This window comes from Nomascus leucogenys, chromosome 1a, assembly GCF_006542625.1.
Source record: "Nomascus leucogenys isolate Asia chromosome 1a, Asia_NLE_v1, whole genome shotgun sequence".
NCBI lineage: Eukaryota > Metazoa > Chordata > Mammalia > Primates > Hylobatidae > Nomascus > Nomascus leucogenys.
The window spans coordinates 81,103,193-81,124,476 of record NC_044381.1 but is presented as its reverse complement, the minus strand read 5'-3'; the positions used below and the strand labels follow the sequence as shown (position 1 = coordinate 81,124,476).

The following is a 21,284-nucleotide window of genomic DNA, read 5'->3' as shown; positions in this document are numbered from 1 at the left end:
TAGAGACCAGCCTGGCCAACATGGTGAAATCCCGTCTCTACTAAAAATACAAAAATTAGCTGGGTGTGGTGGCAGATGCCTATAATCCCAGCTACTTGGGAGGCTGAGGCAGGGGAATCCCTTGAACAGGGAGGCAGAGGTTTCAGTGAGCCAAGATCGTGCCACTGCACGCCAGCCTGAGTGACAAGAACGAAGCTCCATCTCAAAAAAAAAAAAAAAATTATAAACCATTAGTGAAAACAACTAAATAATACGACCAAAGGGAAATATATACCACAGTCATGAGCATGAGGAGGAATACTAAAAAAAATTATCCAAGTTAATCTATAAATTCAATGCAATTCTATTAAAACTCTTATCAGAACTTTTCATGGTTTAACAAGCTGCTCCTCAAAGTTACGGAAGATCAAAGACCCAGGGACATCCAAAGTAATGTGAGAGAACAAGGTGTGGGTACACATCACACCTGAAATAAAGATGTGTTACAATAAAGTGCAGTAATTAAGACAGTTTGATATTAAAGCTGAGATACACAGACCAATGGAACAGAGAACTGAGAAACAAATCCTGAGTTTATAGAAATTTGATATTTGACATTAGACAATAAATAGGCACCAAGACAACTGGCTAGCCATACGAATAAAATTAGAAAATGGATCTCTGTCTTAAAACGTATGCAAAAATCAATTCCTCAATGAATAAAGATGTGAATGTGAAAACCAAAAACCAAAAACTTTTTGAAGAGAATGTAAGCACGTATTTTATGACTTTAGTACGAAGATTTCGCAAAGGAAGTGGAAAATACAAATCATATAGGAAAATACTGACAAATACATCCACGTTAACAAATATCTTTTGTTCAGCCAGCAATACCAAGGAAAACGTAGAAAAACAGGCTCTCAGATGGGAAAAGACATTTGCAATGTATATACTCAGTAGAAGAGGAATATTTAGAATAAATAAGCAGCTCCTTCAACTCAATAAGAAAAAGATAAATAGCCCAATGGAAAAAAATCAGTAAAAGGCACAAATAGGCAATTCACAAAAGGGCAAATATGAAAAAAATGTGCAACTGACTAATAAACTATGAAGAGATACTATCTCACAGCTGCTGGATTAGCAAAAGTTTAAAAAAATCTGACAATACCAAGTGACTACAGAAGGGATATATAAATTGTTGTATATTCTTATAATGCATACTACACAGCAGTGAGAATGAATGTGCATTAGGTACCAACATCTATGACTCCAAATCATAATGAGGGAAAAAAGTTACACTGTAGGCCAGGTGCTGTGGCTCACTTTGGGAGGCTGAGGCAGGCGGATCGCTTGAGGCCCCAGGAATTCAAGACCAGCCTGGCCAACATGGCGAAACTCCATCTCTACTAAAAATAAAAAAAATTAGCCAGGCCTGATGGCACACGCCTGTAATCCCAGCTACTTGGGAGGCTGAGGCACAAGAATTGCTGGAACCTGAATGGTGGAGGTTACAGTGAGCCGAGATTGCTCCACTGTATTCCAGCCTGGGTGACAGAAGGAGACTCTGTCTTAAAAAAAGAAAAAAAAATTACATTATATATAGTACTGCTTATATAAAATTTTAAAATTTATGTATTTTGTTTACTTTTTAGAGACAGTCTTACTCTGTCATCTAGGGTGGAACATAGTGGTGCATTCATGAGTCACTGTATCCTCGACCTACTAGGCTCAAAGGATCCTCCCACCTCAGCCTCCCCAGCGGCTGGGATCACAGGCAAGTGCCACCACACCCAGCTAATTAAAAAAAATTTTTTTTTTTGTACATATGGAGGTCTCACTTGCTTGCTCAGGCTACTTTCAAACTGCTGGACTCAAGGGATCCTCCTGCTGCAGCCTCCCAAAGTGCTGGGATTATAGTTGTGAGCCACCATGCCTAGCCATATAACGTTTAAAAATAGAAAGCAATTCTACATCTCATTGACAGCAGGCTGGGCGCCTGTAATTCTAGCACTTTGGGAGGCCAAGGCAGGAGGATTGCTTGAGCCCAGGAGTTTGAGACCAGTCTGGGCAACATGGCAAAACCCTGTCTCTACAAAAAATACAAAAATTAGCCGGGCATGGTGGCGCATGCCTGTAGTCCGGGCTACTCGGGAGGCTGAGGTGGGAGGATTGCTTGAGCTTGGGAAGTTGGAGGTTGTAGTGAGCTGTGATTGTGCCACTGCACTCTAGCCTGGAAGACAGAGCCAGACCCTGTCTCTCAAAACCAAACAAACAAACAACACTGACACCTACAAACACGTGTATTAAAATTATTAGGACATGTGTAAGAATGATGAACACCAAATCCAGGGTTACTGACACCTCTAAGGAGGAGAAGTTAGATCATACAGGACACTTGAACTGTGCGTATACTTTTTAATTTTTTAGCTGAGTGATGGTGTCATGGCAGTTTGTCATATTATTTGTTATGCCTTTTAGCACATTAAGACATTTTTATGACAAAGAAAAAAGATGTAGGGAGAAAGACACTAATTTCTGGCCCAACTTGAAGTATGAGACTATTCATTTCTTCCCAATTTTTTCAATTTGATCCCTGAAAGTCATTGAAGGAAGAAAATAATTAAAAGACCATTCCAACAGTCTCTCAATGTGTTTTAAACATCAAAGCTGCAGACAGAAAAGAGATGCAGGGAGTTGCTGACCTGGGAATTTTCCTGGCCCCTATTCCTATCCATAAGTTTGCCTTGTCTCCAGCAAAGGCCTAAAATATCCAGGAAGTTTTGCTAGTGTGGTATTCATTAGGAAGAATATATAGTTTGGACAGTTTTATAAAAATGTTATACTGGAGCAAACCCCAACCTACTGGCTTTCACAAATGAATTCTTTAGTCATATTTTACTCTTGTTTCAAAGAAAAGGACATTTGATAAGGAAACAGCTTTTACAGGAATCTCAGAGGCCACATCTTATATTACAGAGAAGGAGCAGACAGAAAGAGGACCTGAAGGAGAAAACCCCTAAGATCCTAAGAAGTGAGTTTTTGCAAAAGTCTTTCTCGTCTTCAAAGAACAGTAATTGTAAAAAGCATCAATTCTAATTCCTGAAGAGACCAGCATGTTATGTTAGACAGATCGGGAAAATATTTTCTGATTGAAAATGAAAACTCAGTTTCAACACAGAAAGAGGCAAAGAAGCACTTCAAAGTACTCAGAAAACAGCTAAGTGATTATCTTGGCCACTTGTTTGGATTTCAATACCTTAATCAGCTCTTTTTCGTTATGGAGGTCCTCGTGAAGCTCTGGAAGAGGATCTTCACTTTGTGCCTTTAAAACTTGCAGCCTGCTTTTCAACTCCTTGATTTTCTTTTCACACTGGTCCCAGGTCTATTTGAAAACAAGATTAAAACTGGTAAGTATTTTGCTCTTTAGAATGAATTGTAGAAATAGAATAGCTCATTCAATCCACATAATCTTTCTATTAAGTTTGTTTTTATAAATCACACAGACACCCAGTTCCTTGTCTTGAGCAGACTATGGTCTCCAAAAGCAGAAGGAACACCAATATGACTCGAGGCTCCTTGCAGCTTTACCTGTGGCTCATTTCAACCACCAGGCTAGCATTTGCTTGAAAATAGTTCTTCCGGGCTGGGCATGGTGGCTCAAGCCTGTAATCCCAGCACTTTGGGAGGCTGAGGCGGTTGGATCACCTGAGGTCAGGAGTTTGAGATCAGCCCGGCCAACATGGCGCAACTCCGTCTCTACTAAAAACACAAAAATTAGCTGGGTGTGGTGGCATGTACCTGTAATTCCAGCTACTTGGGAGGCTGAGACAGGAGAATTGCTTGAACTTGGGAGGCGGAGGCTGCAGTGACCCGAGATTGCGCCACTGCACTCCAGCCTGGGTGACAGAGCGAGACTCCATCTTAAAATAAATAAATAAATAAAAATAAAAAAGTTCCTCCCCAATCCCTCTCATCTAACCAATGTGATTTCTACTTTAATTTTGGAAAAGTTCACACCTAAAAGGCTACTGTACGGATTAACTGTTAGCATTGACAGTCTTTGGTATATGCTATGATAGCACCGCAGAACACAAGCACTCAGCCACCTTCCTTGTCTTCTTTTCCACCATCACCCCTCTCCTCTGTTGGCTGTCTTCTCCTTTCTCCAGCCTGGCTTTAGTGACCTTTTCACATTCAACCTTCACTTTCCATTTCTCACCACTGTGCTGACTACCACCTTCTGCTTAAACCACTTTCCTGTTTACAAGGAATTTTCAACTTTATTAACTCATAGTAATTATAATAACCTTAGGAGATAGACAGGGAAAGTATTATCATATTTAAAACAAGTATTATCATATTTAAAATGTGAAAACTAAGGCTCAGAGAAAAATGACTAGCCCGTGGATCTGGGGTTAAAAGCCAAGTCAAGGGTCAACCATCTCTTTTCTTCAAATTTTAATTGTTGAACAAAATAGGTGCTTGCATTTTCAACTATAGGGTATTTATATTTGATTCATTAGGATAAACTTCTTTTCCTGAAGTTACTAAAACTATACAAACCTACAATGAAACACTATTCTTTTTTTTTTTTTGAGATGGAGTCTCGCTCTGTCGCCCAGGCTGGAGTGCAGTGGCGCAATCTCAGCTCACTGCAAGCTCCGCCTCCCGAGTTCACGCCATTCTCCTGCCTCAGCCTCCCGAGTAGCTGGGACTACAGGCGCCCGCCACCACGCCTGGCTAATTTTTTTTGCATTTTTAGTAGAGACGGGGTTTCACCATGTTGGCCAGGATGGTCTTGATCTCCTGACCTTGTGATCCGCCCGCCTCGGCCTCCCAAAGTGCTGGGATTACAGGCATGAGGCACCGCGCCCGGCCAAAACACTATTCTTCAGTACAGCTGATACCTAAACATACTTGGGTTGGCCTCAGTCTATGGTAACCCCTCACTGAAGGGAGGCCACTTGTCTAGCAATATTAACTATCTGGAACTCAACTCAATAGAAAGCAAAGGAGAAGCAAAACCATGAGTTCTTCAAACTGTTATTTGCAATTATCATTATGCTTTACAAACATGGCAGATGCTTAACAAATGTTTGCTAGTTAATGAATTCCATATAGTCCATATACCAAATAAAATTCAGATACTTTATTCACAGGAGAAATTCTCAAGCCCTAACTCAGCATATATTTACTCTTAATTCAGAAAAATATGTCTGATAAGTTTGGTTATCTAGTTTTGGCACACCCGACAGACTAGAGAGAGTGGGCTATAAGAAGTAAGTGAGCTTGGAGAAAGAAAAATAGATAGCTTGACATTAAGAGGAGAGAAAGAAAAATGATAAAAACCATATCAGAACTCAAAGAGCACAGTAGTTCAGGGAGGGCCATAGGTTCAAAGCAATTCAGAGGCCTTGAGAACAACTTGGTATCTTAGCATAACAAAACAATAACAATTTTCCTAACAGTGACTCAAAATATAACACTGTAGTTCTTAAAGCTATAATCATACATTATTCGGAAAATTCACTTATATGGAAAAGTGCATTCTCTGATGACAGCAGAAAAATGAAGTGTTTCTGTCTGTTCCATACATGGAACATTAGTTTTATGTATTGAACTTTCATTGAATATGTTTCCTGTTTCATAAAAATAAGTACCTTAATAGAATCTCAAGTGTTTAAATACTAAACATTGAGCTCTTGCAATGCTATATCATCATTTCACATTAAGTAACTTGCATGACTTATGGATTACAGCTTGAGTTGGAAACTCATGATACTATAGCTTCCTAAAACCATTTCCATTTTCACACCACAAATGAAAATCTATGTACTGAATTTGAATATCATGAATGGAAAAGTAAGTGGTGAGTTTACCTCTACAGTGCTCTGGAACTGCTTAATCATCTCTGCCAGCTGGGGCTCCGTGTCTTTCCAGCTGTCCTGAAGTTGACTGATTCTCCTACCCACAGACTCTTTAGTTTTCAGGTCAGTTGTGAGCAGTAACTTTTCTCCAGCTTCTAAGGTTAGGGCATAGGTAGTTCGCCACCTTTGAAAATGAATTTCTTTATTCTAAGAAAAAAAAGAAAAGTAATTGGCTTAGGTTTCTGATGTGTTCAAAATGTGATTGTGTGTGTCTGTGTATATTTCCTTCAGAGCTTTTCTTAAGAGTTAAACTAGATATAAATTAGACAAATTGGGTCAGAATGTACATACACACACACAGCAAAAGCTAATGTTTTACACTGAGTAGATAAGCATACTACTAAGTGAGGTGTTCTTAAAATAATTTCCAAAGATTGGTGAGATAAGATTCTCAGTGTAATGATTAGCAGCACAGAGAAATAAAAAAATATACATCATAGAATAATAACCTGCAAGGTAAATGGATCCAAGAGTATTAAGAAAGTGGAGTAACAGACCTGAAATCAAGTAACAGACCTTACATTACGCTAAAAAAATATAAAAGAATGCAAGAAAGGGTAAAATACAAAAAATATACATTTCTTAAGCTTTTTATGGGCACATAAACATGTACATCGATGTGTGCCCCAAAGGGGCAGCTTTAAAAAATTTCATCCGAATACCATGTAGGCTTTCTGAAAATTAAAAACAATTTTTTTAGGCCTGGAGTGATGGCTCATGCCTGTAATCCCAGCACTTTGGGAGGCCAAGACAGGCAGATCAGTTGAGCTCAGGAGTTCGAGACCAGCCTGGCCAACATGGAGAAACCCTGACTCTACTAAAAATACAAAAATTAGCCAGGCATGGTGGTGGATGCCTGTAATTCCAGCTACTTGGGAGGCTGAGTCACAAGAATCACTTTAACCTGGGAGGCAGAGGTTGCAGTGAGCCAAGATCACGCCACTGCACTCCAGCCTGGGTGACAGTGAAGCTTTGTCTCAAAAAAATAAAAATTAAAAAAAAAATCAAAAACAAAATTTTTAAGAGACAAGGTCTTATTTATTTTTATTTTTTTCTATTTTTTAGTGGCGGTGTTACAGCTCCATGACTGCTCCTGCAGCGCAGGACCACTCCGTAGGCAGTGTGTGGAGAGTAGTGAAGGTCCTGTTTTTTAAGAGATGTGCCACCACACCTGGCTACATGGGCTTTCTTTAAAGAGATTGAAACTAGGTATTTATAACACACAAATAAAGTAAAAGCTTTAAAATTGATCCATACTCCCAAAGGCATTTGGTTTTAGAGGAAAAATTAAATAGTTTTTGTCTGTTCTAAATATGTTTTCCTGGCTGGGCATTCTGGTGAATGCCTGTGGTCCCAGCTACTCGAGGGGCCGAGGTAGCCTCACCAGAAGTTTGAGGTTACAGTGAGCTTTGATCACGCCACTGCACTCCATCCTGGGAGACAGAGTGAGTACCTATCTCTAAAAAAAATAAGTAAATAAATAATACATAAATCTTATTTCCTTCACCTTGAAATTTCTTGAAGGAGACAGAGTGCGGGCATTTTCCAAAATGAGAGCTGATAAACATCAACAGAGCATCACTAATTTACAAAGGCATTTGTGAGAAGCCTGAAGATCACCCATACCCAAAGGAGGAAAGCCAAATGCACCCTCAGGAGCAGCACACAAGTAAGAGAAACAGCAACTGGACCACAGGCACTCAACGTGCGTCTCTCCAACCTATTGTGCTGCGCAAATGAGCCACTCAAAGACGACCTGCTCCTCCCTTAGTCTTCCCTAACTTGGTCAACAGCACACTATTCACCAAGATGCTTGAGCTTCAACCCAGAGTCATCCTTCATCTAGCTTTTCCTTTACCAGACTCATAAACCGACACTCTAAAATCGGTGTTTTGACACGCTGAACTGAAGAAGTCTCAGGGTCTCTCTGCCCTCCCACACTGTGTCTCCTACAGAAGCTGAAGTCCTTTATCTGCCTAAGACCCGGACTCACCAAGGAGAATGATTGTTTTTTCTTTCCCTCCCTGTTACCTCATTATCTTATTGCAGAAAAGAAGACCCAGATGTACCCACACCCAAATAGGCTCTTTCAAGATGACTGCCTCCAACAATCACTGAAATTCCAAAGGTAACCTTTTTTTTTTTTTTTTTTTTTTTGAGACAGGTCTTGCTCTGTTACCCAGGCTAGAGTGCACTGGTGCGACCATGGCTTGTTGCAGCCTCAACCTCCTGGGCTCAAGTGTGATCCTCCCGCCTCAGCCTCCTGAGCAGCTGGGAGTACAGGTATGCACCACCACACCTGGCTAAATTTTGAATGTTTTTGTAGAGACAGGGGTCTCACTATGTTGTCCAGGCTGGTCTCAAACTGGGCTCAAGGGATCCTCCCACCTCGGCCTCCCAAAGTGTTGGGATTACAGCCAATTCTCATCAAACTGTGGCACCTCTGCCCCCTCCTCTCAAACTCATGTGGACACACATGATAGCCTTCATTATTAGAGTGTGGCAGAAGCGATATATGTGACTTCTGAGGCTGGGTTTATAAGGCAATACAGCTTGTTCTCGGGATAAGAATCTTTGAAGCCACTGGGGTACCATACAAGAAGTCTGGCCACTAGAAGCCCTCGCGTGGCAAGACCACAGAGAATGATGCCCAAGGAGAGGAGCTCCACTGTCCCAGCTCCTTGCTGCTCCAGTTGTTCCAGCCTAAGCATCAGTCATGTGAGTGAGCTTCAGATGACGCCAGCCCCAGCCACCATCTGACTGCAACTGCCCGAGAGACCCCAAGCAGGAACCACCAACTCCTGACAACCCCAAGAATGATGAGACAGAATGATGAGAGTCATTATGTAGCGATAGGTAAGTGAGATGTTAGGATTCCTACTTTTCCTTTAGCTCCCCTACAATCAGGAACAGCCAGAGTGATCTTTAAAAAATATGGGGCTGGGCACAGTGGCTCATACCTGTAATCCCAGCACTTTGGGAGGCTGAGGTGGGTGGATCACCTGAGGTCAGGAGTTCGAGACCAGCCTGGCCAACAGGGTGAAACCTTGTCTCTACTAAAAATACAAAAATTAGCTGGGCATGCTGGCGGGCGCCTGTAATCCCAGCTACTCGGGAGGCTGAGACACGAGAATCGCTTCAACATGGGAGGCAGAGGTTGCAGTGAGTCAAGATCGCACCACTGCACTCCAGCCTGGGTGACAGAGTGAGACTCCGTCTCAAAAAAAAAAAAAAGAAAAAGAAACAAATAGTGTCATATTGCCCTCTCCCTCAGCTGAAATGCTTCAAAGGCTCCCTGGTTCCAGCCAGACCAGGTAATTCAGCTACCACACCCAGCCTGCAAAACACTCCTCCCTACCCGCCTTTCTAGTTCACCTCCTGCCACTGCTGCCTTGCCAGCTCTGCACCAGTCACACTGGGCTTTTTGCCGTTCCTCTGCTGTGCTGAGCTTGTTCTCATCTTGGGAACTTGGAGCAAGCCTCTCCTTCAGTTTGAAAGGCTCTTACCTCAGATCTTGCATGGCTGGCTCCTTCTCATCATTCAGTCCCAGGTTAAATGTCACATGGCCAGAGACAACCCAATCTAAAGGAGCCACACATCCCCATCTCTGCTGGCCCTGTTTTAATGATCTACGTAAGTCTTATTACAATCTGATACTTTACTACTTATTAATTTATCTGATTAATTATTCTGGTTTACTTACTACTTCGTCTGCCCTTATGAGAGCGAAGGTCTTCTCCCATCCACAGAATACACCCAGCACTTAGGACAGTGATTGGCACAGAGAAGGTACTCAATTAATATGCGATGATTGCATAATGAGTGAGGGCTGTACAGGATTTCAGGAGGGTGGTGTTTGTTGAGAGGCTTCTTTAAGGTGGAGAGTAGCTCTACAGCTCCATGGGACACGCCAACCACCTACGCTAATCCTGTGCTCATCAAGCAAGTCTCTTTTGGAAAGCTTGGTTGCCTGAATGAATTTGCCCCTTTATTTTTATTTTTTAAAATTAGTTTTAAAAATTTCTGTGAGTGCATGAGGTTTTTAAATATAGGCATGCAATGTCAAATAAGTACATCATGGAGAATGGGGTTTCCATCCCCTCAAACATTTATCTTTTGAGTTACAAATAATTCAATTACATTCCTTATTTAAAAATATACAATTAAATTATTATTGACTATAGTCACCCTACTGTGCTATCAAATAGTAGGTCTTATTCATTCTATTTTATTTTTACCCATTGAATTTGCCCTTCAAGAGTAAACAATACCATCACTGTACATTACTATACTAATGGTCAATTTATACATTAGTCATTGGCTTAAGAATCTGGGTGGTTTGAGTCTGTTGCCCTAAACTTCCCCCACTTTATTCACCCATCTCCACTCCATGCCTCCTCTCATGGCCCAAGAGAACCCTAGTATTTCTGAATGAATGGGTAATACTGGGTTTCCAACCCCACGATGCTAGGGATCAGGCTGTGGGGTGTGGTGACTGCACCTTGCTGGCCTCACACTGCAGAGAGCCCACTTGGATCACATCATCATCAAAAACATTAAACCAAAGGTGAATGAACATCTTGCAAATAATGATCACCCTGTGGTTCTCACACTGCTACGATGCATACACTACCTTCAGCTCATGGATCAGACTTCTGGTTTGGTAGAGACTGAAGCACTCCTGGCCCTTCACTGCAGATAGCGGGTGGCTGGTGTCAGTGAGGAAGCGAAACAAGTTCTCCACAGCAGTAGTGAAATCCTGCCACTGCCTCACCAGCCCATCAATGTCACCCTTCCTCTGCCGAACACCCTGGACAGCATTCTGCCACCGATCTGTCAGCTTTGAGAATTCTGAAATAAATTCTGGTCTGGGGAAAAACAAATGGTTATAGAATCCAGACATCAACATGTAGAAAAAATAACTATCAGTGGGTAATAGCAGCTCAGATTCAGTTTTTATAAGTACAATTTACATGAAAAAAATCCCAACTTCTGAAAACCTGAGTGCTATTCAATTTAAACATGATTAAAACTTTGGGAAGGGCAGCATGCAGACTGAGTTTAGCAGAAGGTATCTGCACGTAACCTGGTATTTTGCCAGCATGCATAACCATTCCCTTAAACAAACTGAAGCTGTTTTAATATACATTATGCCAAATGTGGAAAGGAAAACTAGAAACTGGATCAATGGGAAACAGATGAATAGGCAGGTACTTTGTAACACTATGGATTACTTGAGTGTACTTTACATAATTTTAGCAATAAAGAGCATGCTTTATTGCAGCTACTCAACAGTTCTTTTCTGGATAAATAATATCCTTCACATGAGAAATAAGGCCTCTTGTTTATTATGGGAAAGTCATGTTTTTCTGTACAGATCAAACAGAAATTAGCTTATCATCCTGGAACTGGCTTGCATTTACTGCTTCAGAACTAGGCAGAAAAGGGCTTTACATTTCTTAGTTATGCTGAAAGAAGATTCAGAGGTGTATATGGGTGGTGATGTGGAAGAAAAATCATACCCGTTAGGACATTTAGAGAAGTATTTAAATGGCCAGGCCATGTCCAGGCTGTCTGCCATGTGTACAGCTGCATGAGCAGACTCACTCAGCATTAGCAGACTGGCCAAAGGGGCTCTGTTCAGCCTGACTGGCACTGCCCAGTGACCCTAAGCCCACATATGTAGCATGGAGAGAAAGCCCTTCTTTCAGACTTACAGGATTTAGCTGCCTACTGGGAATACTAGGAATAATAATTTTTTAGAAATTATTTTTTAAGTAGCAAAACATCATGAGGATGATGGTAGAGAAGGAAACAAAGTACAGAAGAATCATTTGGGGGCACAAACTTGGTTAACTATACTTGAGATGTGGGCAATTTCCAAAGCTTCTGGGCTGCTAACCCCATCCACCTACCATACGGAAAAGGTGTCTGTCACAGATGTTTTTATGGTCACCCAGCAAGATCTAGTCCCACTACATAGTTAGAAGCCTGGTCCTATGGTGATCTGTCAACCAACAGGGCACACGGCACCAACATGGTCAAGGTTCACATGGCGGAAAGCCTGCCCCGACTGAATGCATTACCTTCCATCCGCCCACAACCTTCATGAGCCCCAGACAGCTCACCTGTTCTCTATTTCTGTTGTGTCCAGGAGTTGTAAGGACTGGGTGACATAGGAATCAGCAATTGTCTGGTTTATAGAAACTTCAGCTTCTAACATCTGCATATGAGTCCAAGCAGAAAATATCAGCTAGTAAAATTCATTTTATGAATCTCGGAACCTACATTTCCTATTAAAATCTAAGCTTATAAAGGATATGAGGGATAATTAATTTTCATAGTATTCAAACCTACTGCAAAAAATGTTCAACTATCATATCAACATCACCTACGAATATATTCTTAAAAGCAAACAGGTCTAATAATAATTACATCTAATACACATTTGTTGGGCATTTATGATTTGGTAGGCACTGTGTAAAACATGCATTGTCTCATTTATTTCTCAGCCTTAGGATTTAAGCACTATTATTACATCCATTTGAAGAGGAAGAAACTAAGGTATAAAGAGGTTCAGTAACTTATTCAAGGCCACTCAGCTTTTTGGTAGGGGTGATTTCATTTTAATTGGATGATCTTAATGTAGCAATGTAGACTTCAATCAGTTACATTAAAAAGTTGCAGTGAACTAATTCTGAACACTTCTGAAATGTGTCCTTTGTAATTCCAGCACTTTGGGAGGCTGAGACAGGCAGATCACTTGAGGTCAGAAATTCGAGACCAGCCTGGCCACCATGGTGAACCCCATCTCTATTAAAAATACAAAAATTAGCCAGGTGCAGTGGCATGTGCCTGTAGTCCAAGCTACTTGGAAGTCTGAGGCACGAGAATTGCTTGAGCCTGGGGGGTGGAAGTTTCAGTGAGCCGAGATTGCGCCACTGCACTCCAGCCTGGGTGACAGAGGAAGACTCTATCTCCCAAAAAAAAAAAAAAAAAAAGCAGGATCTGCCTATAACCACCAGGAGTATTTTCAAATACACGTCAGCATAAGCACTGAGGAAACTCTCCTGTGAAATTATTAATACTACAGTTATAATTATACCAGGTGCTTTAATACTATGGAGAATTATTGAGTGAAAATACAAACATGAGTCGAAGTATTTTATTATGCTCTTGATAGAATGGTATAATGTTTGCATTTTGTGGAAGCAAAGTTGTACTGGAAGCTTCCATGTACTGCAGAAAATCTAGGAGTCCTCTCCCTAATAAAATAGAGCAGTAAATGTTGAAATTTATGAAACGGGCCGGGCGCAGTGGCTCACGCTTGTAATCCCAGCACGTTGGGAGGCCGAGGCGGGCGGATCACGAGGTCAGGAGATCGAGACCATGGTGAAACCCCGTCTCTACTAAAAATACAAAAAATTAGCCGGGCGTGGTGGCAGGTGCCTGTAGTCCCAGCTACTCAGAGAGGCTGAGGCAGGAGAATGGCATGAACCTGGGAGGCGGAGCTTGCAGTGAGCCGAGATTGAGCCACTGCACTCCAGCCTGGGTGAAAAAGCGAGACTCCGTCTCAAAAAAAAAAAAAAAAAAGAAATTTATGAAACGTACGAGAATTTTACAAATGACCAATTGACAACTGAATTTGCTTAAAGGTATACGTTCTGTATTTAGGGACTGATAGGTACATTCCCTGTGTTTTATTTAAAGCTATCTTTTCCTGACTCCTGCCCCAGATAAGCGGTTCAAGGGCCGCAGAGAACACAGGTTTACCTCATAGGTTTTCTGCTGCTCCAGGAGCTCAGGAAGGCTGTTAGCCACATCCACCTTGAGTGCTTCTTCTATCTTCTCCAAAAGTTGGATCCACTTTTCACAGCAATAAAGAAACTTTTCATTCAATCCAATTCCCTGAAGCTCACTACAAAGGTTTAAAACAAACAAAACACACCCATGTTAACACTGCCATTCCCGAGCTGCAGCCGTTAATTTTACCTTAATTGAAACAACGACAGAGAAGGGATGTTCTAACCTGCAGTGCTCCAGTGCCGTGGCCGTGGCCCGAATCCATTGCCGGTTCATATTTTGTAACGTCTTCAGAGCTACGTCACTAAGTGGGAGCTTGAGGCTTACTTCATTCAAATGTTCAATATCAGGTGATTGGGCAGTCAGTGCCAGCACATGATTCTATTTTTAAAAAATTGAGGTACAGGTTTTTGGATGCCAATAAGATATCTAGATGACAAAAAACCCTCCTTATCTCAAAGATAAAGGAAAACTGGGGCCTGAACAGGCAAATGACTTGCCCACAGTCAAACAAGCTCGCTAATGTTAGAGTGGGACCTGAATTCAGCTCTCTCAATGCTGTGCCTTTTAGAATACCAACCTGCACACATGGCCAGCACCCAAACAGCCCAGGAAAGTGATCTCAGATTTTGTCATTGAAGAATACAGAAAATAGGTTTTTTTATTTTTTGGAATGGAGTCTCATTCTGTTGCCCAGGCTGGAGTGCAGTAGCATGATCTCGGCTCACTGCAACCCCCGCCTCCTGGGTTCAAGCGATTCTCCTGCTTCAGCCTCCCGAGTAGGTGGATTTACAGGTGCCTGCCACCACACCTGGCTAATTTTTGTATTTTTAGTAGAGATGGGGTTTCACCATGTTGGCCAGCTGGTCTAAAACTCTGACCTTAGATGATCCACCTGCCTCGGCCTCTCAAAGTGCTGGGATTACAGGTGTGAGCCACTGCACCCGGCCTAACAGGCTTTTTAAAAAAGGATCAATTCTGGACTTTTAAGTCCCATTTAGTCCGCCAATAACCTGACCTTCAACAAACAGGTCAAGCACAGAGTGATGAAAATTTGATTCTTAAAATAACTCTAGTAGAGCAAGGGACTTAAACACCCATATTTTGATAGAACATGACATCACAAGAAAGAAAACTCATCAAAATTTCATTTTTAAAAAGATATTCCAGTGACAGCTTCTAGGCGGACAAGCAAACATCCTTAATGATATTGAAGTTATCACTACAGAACTCTGCAGTAACATTCTAGGTCAGGATAAGCAAACTTTTTCTGTAAAAGGCCAGATCATAAATGCTTTAGGCATTTGTGGGCCATATGGTCTCTGTAGCAACTAGTCAACTCTGCCCTTGTAGCAAGAAAACTATAATAGACAATATGTAAATGAAAGGGCATGGCTGTGTTCCAACAAAATTCTATTTAAAAAAAATCAGTGATGGACAGTGCACCATAGTTTGTTGACTGCTGATCTAAGTTATGAATATTGATTCCTAGGAGAGTTACAAGACCAGATCTAATTCTTTCAGTCATTTATATTTACTAAACTTACGAAGGTAAAGAAAAGAAAAATGCATAATTTAATAGAATATTTTTTATATTAAACTAACCAGAAAAATTCAATTAACCACAACAGCCAATTTCTAGATTATTTCAGTTCACTGACAGTAATTATGAAAAAACATCTACTACAAATTACTCTGACATATTACTAAAAGAGATTCCTATATGTCGTCCTACTTTTTCTAGGCCTGAGGGAAAATAGGACAGTAATGAATGGCATAAAAATGACTGTGCTCAAGGATGAGTTAGGCCACGCGCAGTGGCTCAGGCCTGTAATCCCAGCACTTTGGGAGGCCGAGTCAGGCGGATCACCTGACGTCAAGAGTTCAAGACAAGCCTGGCCAACATGGTAAAACTTCCTCTCTACTAAAAAATACAAAAATTAGCTGGACATGGTGGCACATGTCTGCAGTCCCAGCTACTCGGGAGGCTAAGGCAGGAGAATCGCTTGAACCCAGGAAGTGGAGGTTGCAGTGAGCCGAGATTGCGCCACTGCACTCCAGCCTGGGTGACAGAGTGAGACTCTGTCCCCCCCGCCAAAAAAAAAAAAAGTGAGTTAGGATGCAAACATTCTATAAGTTCACAGTAATAGGCTTATTTTTTTTTTTAACCCTATGGTGAGTCTAAGCCCTTAGAAAAGATAAATATTGGCAATACCAGGAATGAGTCAGGATTTTCTTTTTCTTGTTGGTAAAATCTATCCAAATTCTCTTCTTCATGCATAATAAGACCTTTTAAAGATTCCAGCCGGTCTCCAAAATCCTTAAATTGTGAGAGAACAAACTAGAACAAGAGAAATTTTCATTAGAAACTATTTTCATGTACATATAAAACACAATTAAACACAGGCTTGGGAGCTGCTAAAAATTCAAGATGTTTTTGGTTAGGCACGGTGGCTCATGGCTGTAATCCCAGCACTTCAGGAGGCCGAAGTGGGAAGACTGCTTGAGCCCAGGAGTTCAAGACCAGCCTGAGGAACATAGGCAGACCCCATCTCTGCAAAAAATAAAAAATCAGCTGGGTATAGTGGTGCACGCCTTTGGTCCCAGCTTTTTGGGAGGCTGAGGCAGGAGGATCACCTGAACCTGGGAGGTCGAGGCTGCAGTAAGCTGTAATTAGGCCACTGCACTCCAGCCTTGGTGACAGAATAAGACCCTGTCTCCCTGTCTCAAAAATAAAATAAAATGAAGTAAAATAAAAATAAAATAAATTCAAGTTGTTTTCGACACCCAGAAGTTCACTATTATCTCAAGAATCATAGATAAATATTCAGAAGCGTCCTGATTTTTCACTCTGTGCCTTTGAGCCTTCCCAAATGGACAGATCACCTGCCTGAGGGGACCACATAGAGGAGAGTCAGTGAGCACTCTGTTCTCTCAGTCCCACTAGTTAAATGTGGTTTTTTGTTTGTTTGTTTTCCTGCTGGTATTGAGATGTGATACTGGAGCTCCATGGCCTTCTGTGTAGCTTGTTGACAGCTCATGCATTAAAGTGAATGACGGCTGAGTGCAGTGGCTCATGCCTGTAATCCCAGCACTTTGGGAGGCCAAGGTGGGTAGATCACTTGAGGCCAGGAGTTCAAGACCAGCCTGGGCAATGTGGTGAAACCTCATCTCTACTAAAAGTACAAAAATTAGCCGGCCAGGCACGGTGGCTCACGCCTGTAGTCCCAGCACTTTGGGAGGCCAAGGCAGGCGGATCACGAGGTCAGGAGATCGAGACCAACCTGGCTAACACGGTGAAACCCTACCTCTACTAAAAATACAAAAAAATTAGCCAGGCATGGTGGCAGGTGCCTGTAGTCCCAGCTACTCAAGAGGCTGAGGCAGGAGAATGGCATGAACCCAGGAGGCGGAGCTTGCAGTGAGCCGAGATCACGCCACTGCACTCCAGCCTGGGCGACAGAGCGAGACTCCATCTCAAAAAAAATAAATAAGTAAATTAGCCAGCCGTGGTGGTGGGTGCCTGTAGTCCCAGCTACCCAGGAGGCTGAGGCAGGAGAATCGCTTGAACCTGGGAGGCGGAGGTTGCAGTGAGCCAAGATTATGCCACTGCACTCTAGCCTGGGTGCCAGGTCAAGAGTCTGTCTCAAAAAAAAAAAAAACGTGAATGAAGATATGAAGATACGACAAATCATCATGCTTTAAGCAGCTACTTCTATGGCTCAATTACTTGACTCAGAAATCCAAATAACTGTGAGATCTGAACAATGTATGCAATATAATACATATATGGCTTCTAGAACTAACATCTGCAATAATGAAGAAATGATTGCTTAAGATCTGCCCATGTGATTGAAGCTAGAATTGTATACGTTTGGGGGCAGCTTCAGTCCATAGTTTTGCTAAGGAGCAGCCCGTAAAGCACTATTGCTTCAAAGGATACAAGGGATTGAAGATGGAATGCAAATGTCCAAGACTAAAACTTGAATGGAAAGAAAAGATGAACCTCAAATTCATTTGCTTTCACAAGCAGCATCTTTTCCAAATAAGCAGCCCTCTGGAGGGAGTGCAGGGGACCCGGGAGGAGCATGTGGGTGCTGGACTCTGCAGGTTGTGGGAGTCGATCCAGGACAGTGGAATTTTGGAGAAAGGCTTCTTTTGTCTTCTGCACATCATGCTGCAGCTCCTGCAGAAGAAAAAGGGATGGCAAACACCTCTTCCTCCTTTCAAACCACAATTCCCTACCCGCTGCTGCTCCATCAAAATCTAGGAGAATATTTGCCCTGAAAATGTAGGCATGACCTTTTGTTATTATTTATTTTTAATAGCTGAAAAGGCTGAGCTTTCTTGAAATGATGATGTACATCACTGGCGCTTTTCCAAAATTTGTCTGTTCAAAACTAAAAGTGACCACTGACTAATAGAGTTGAGGCTTCTAGTATATAGAGACTGGAGACAACCTGAGTACTCATGTACTTTATATTTCAGTTGTCAAACAGTTTAGGTATCTGCTTTCATGCTGTTTCAAGAATCAATGCAACTCTGACTCCTGCCTTAGACTTTCTGATATAAATGGATTCACGTGCAAAAACTATAGAATTTTATCAATCAGGCTGATTTAAAGGCTATTCTGGAAATACTTGTATATAAAATTTCTGTTTTATTTTTAAATATCAGCTCAGGTAGAAGTTAATCAGATGTACAGAGCATTATCTGTTGGATTCTCACCTAATTAAATTGGTTGCCACTTTTTGATTTGACCTATAGTAGCAGAATATACAAAATGCATCTGTTCACTCAGTTCAGAACTAGAGTATTCACTTTCTGAGCATTAACAGTAATAGAAAAAACACCATAAAGGAAATTATGCAAGTCTTTAATATAGTCTGAAATTTACTATACCCACAGAAAAGGCCTAGCAACATGGCACCAAGTCCATGATTACTGCTAAAACAAGAGATACAACATGTATTATTCTTACAGGGTCACACTCAGTTGAGACACTTGCTTTCACTTCAGATTTCATATGAAGCTTTTGCCTTAGAGACCTAACACTAGAGAGAAAGTGCAGACTTGGAGCGAGGTGATATCGAGTCCCCCTGATCCAGCTATTTGCTGCCTGGATGTCACCTCTGAGCCACCACCTGGTCCTCCCAGCCTTGCCTATGTCCTACATGGCTGGCTCACAGCACCTGTCCTGACTGACTACTCTGTCCCTGTGGTCTGTCTGGTCCCCAGGTCATGGTTGTCCCTTACCAGCCCCGTCTGTCGGGCTCACTTGGCCTTGGTTTTCCAAATGGGCTTTGTACCCACCTTTATGTCCTGCAGGGCTGGGGGCAGGATCTCTGCCAGGTTGTTTCCAGACATGCTGATGTTTGCGAGCTGTTGAAACTTTGCTTCCTGCTGCTTCAGCCTTGCGGCAGCTTCGCCATGAGCATTGCTATAGGCCTTCCAGAGCTGGAGCAGACTCTGGGCCTTCTGCAACTGGTCTGCAACAGCTTGGTTCACCTGAGTCCACCTGTCAGTGCAATGCAAATAACATAACCCTCATTCTCTCCTTTCTCTTGTAGCAAAAGTACAATGCACGCACTCTACTGGTAAGTTACTAGCAGATGGATCATTAAGAAGACACTGTTAAATGATTTTTAAAATTAGTGGCATCACCATTATAGAAACCATTATATAAAAAGAAATCCAAATTAGGCTATTTACTTGACTTTATAATATTGCACAAAAACTACAAAATTTATGATTGACAACAAATACCTACGAGGTTATGAATGTTTCATTTTCTTTTTTTAAGGGAGGGGAGTGATGAAGGGAGCTCAAACTTTTTTTTTTTTTTTTTTTTTTGTAGAGACAGGGCCTTGATATGTTGCCCAGGATGGTCTCAAACTCTGCAGCTCAAGTAATCCTCCCACCTCAAGCAATCCTCCTGCCTCAGCCTCCCAAAGTGCTGGGATTATAAGCATGAGCCATGGTGCCCCACCTATGAATGTCTCTTTGGCAAAGACGGAGGAAACACTGAACTGTTTGCCTGATAAAATGTCTCCACATGAAGAGGCTCCCAGTTTATAGAGATATGCTATCTTTAAACAGGTTTTAACATTGTATTTATATCAAATAAAATTTATTATCTGTTTACACAAATGTTCCTTACATAGAAGTGGAAATAAAGGAAATTGTTTTATTATTCCATATACAGACTGTAGTATCTTGCCTTTCTTTCCTACCTTTTTTTTTTCTGAAACAGGGTCTTGCTCTGTTGCCCAGGCTGGAGTGCAGTGGTACAATCTCAGCTCACCGTAGCCTTGACCTCCTGGGCTTAAGCGATCCTCCCATCTCAGCCCCCACAAGTAGCTAGGACTACAGGTGCATGCCACCATGCCTGGCTAATTTTAGTATTTTTTTGTAGAGATGGGGTTTCGCCACGTTACCCAGGCTGGTCTTGAACTCCTGGACTCAAGTGATCTGCCCAACTCGGCCTCCCAAAATGCCAGGATTACAGGCATGAGCCACCATGCCTGGCCCATGTAACTTTTAAAAAATATTTTCCCCATGTTATTAATAAAAGAAAATAAGTAAACCTCATTTTAAATGGCTGTACAAATGGTCTGCGGGTTTTTTTTCTTTGTTTCCTTAGTTTAATTGCTAAATTCCTTAGTTTAATTCCTGTTTAGTATGGATAGTTAAGATATTTGTAATTTTTGCTATTATGATAATACTCAGATACTGTTTTATTCAAAAGGCTTTTTTTCTGTATTTCAAGATATTAGCCTTAGACTAGATTTCTGCGAGAATAACAGAGTCAAAGAATATAAAGATGTAAATATTTGTAAGGCTTTGGGAATAAATGGTCAGTCTGCTTTCTGAAAGCATTATATTTACATTCTAACATGAAACACATGAGAATGTTTGCTCAACAATATCCTCGACCCTGCTAACTGATTAAAGAATAAAAAGTGGAAAACAGCACACTGCTTTACTTTTATGCATTTCAAAAATCTTATCAGATCTGTCTTTTAAAATAAGATTTTCCCTAATTATAAATACAACATATATTCACTGTCAAAAAGCAAACAATCCCTCCAGATATTTCTTTTTATCTATCTATCCTACCTACTTACCAATCCATGAGGAAGTTAAAAAATGCTTGACATCTCATTTATCTAGAGGTAACTACTATTAGCATTTTAGTGTTCTTTTCTTCAGTCTTTTTGTTATGCATGTTTTTCAATATGCCTTCCAACATATTCTTGCGCCAACAAGTGAATGTGTATGTGCGGCGTAACAACTGAGTTCATTTAGCAACAGACTGCCCTGCCATACGTTTTGATGGTAGCCCTGATATTGTATGTGGAGTCAGATGCATTTGCAGGTTCCTCTTAGTCTGTCTCCTCCCCCTCTTCCAATACAGACTGGATCAAGAGCTAAGGGCACCACTGCAGGGTATATAATTTGGTGTTCCTTGTTCATTACTTGTTCAAAGTTGATTTACAAGAGAGGCTGAAACTGCACAGAGGAATAATCAGGAAGGACACTTGAGATAGCATAACTCTTCATCCCTATCTCTAA

General features: G+C 41.4%; 1 protein-coding gene across 2 annotated transcripts in view; it reads right to left on the bottom strand.

The window, feature by feature from the left end:
* SYNE2 (spectrin repeat containing nuclear envelope protein 2) overlaps positions 1-21,284 on the bottom strand; it is a 376,334-nt gene that overhangs the window by 45,168 nt on the left and 309,882 nt on the right. For both annotated transcript variants that reach the window (XM_030811980.1, XM_030811985.1), the window contains exons 88-96: positions 19,023-19,227; positions 17,716-17,895; positions 15,925-16,050; positions 13,936-14,090; positions 13,680-13,824; positions 12,035-12,129; positions 10,540-10,774; positions 5,859-6,053; positions 3,236-3,361 (exon numbers count right to left, since the gene is read on the bottom strand). In XM_030811980.1, the coding sequence (XP_030667840.1) occupies positions 3,236-3,361; positions 5,859-6,053; positions 10,540-10,774; positions 12,035-12,129; positions 13,680-13,824; positions 13,936-14,090; positions 15,925-16,050; positions 17,716-17,895; positions 19,023-19,227 (1,462 nt within the window). The remainder of the gene's footprint in view (positions 1-3,235; positions 3,362-5,858; positions 6,054-10,539; positions 10,775-12,034; positions 12,130-13,679; positions 13,825-13,935; positions 14,091-15,924; positions 16,051-17,715; positions 17,896-19,022; positions 19,228-21,284) is intronic.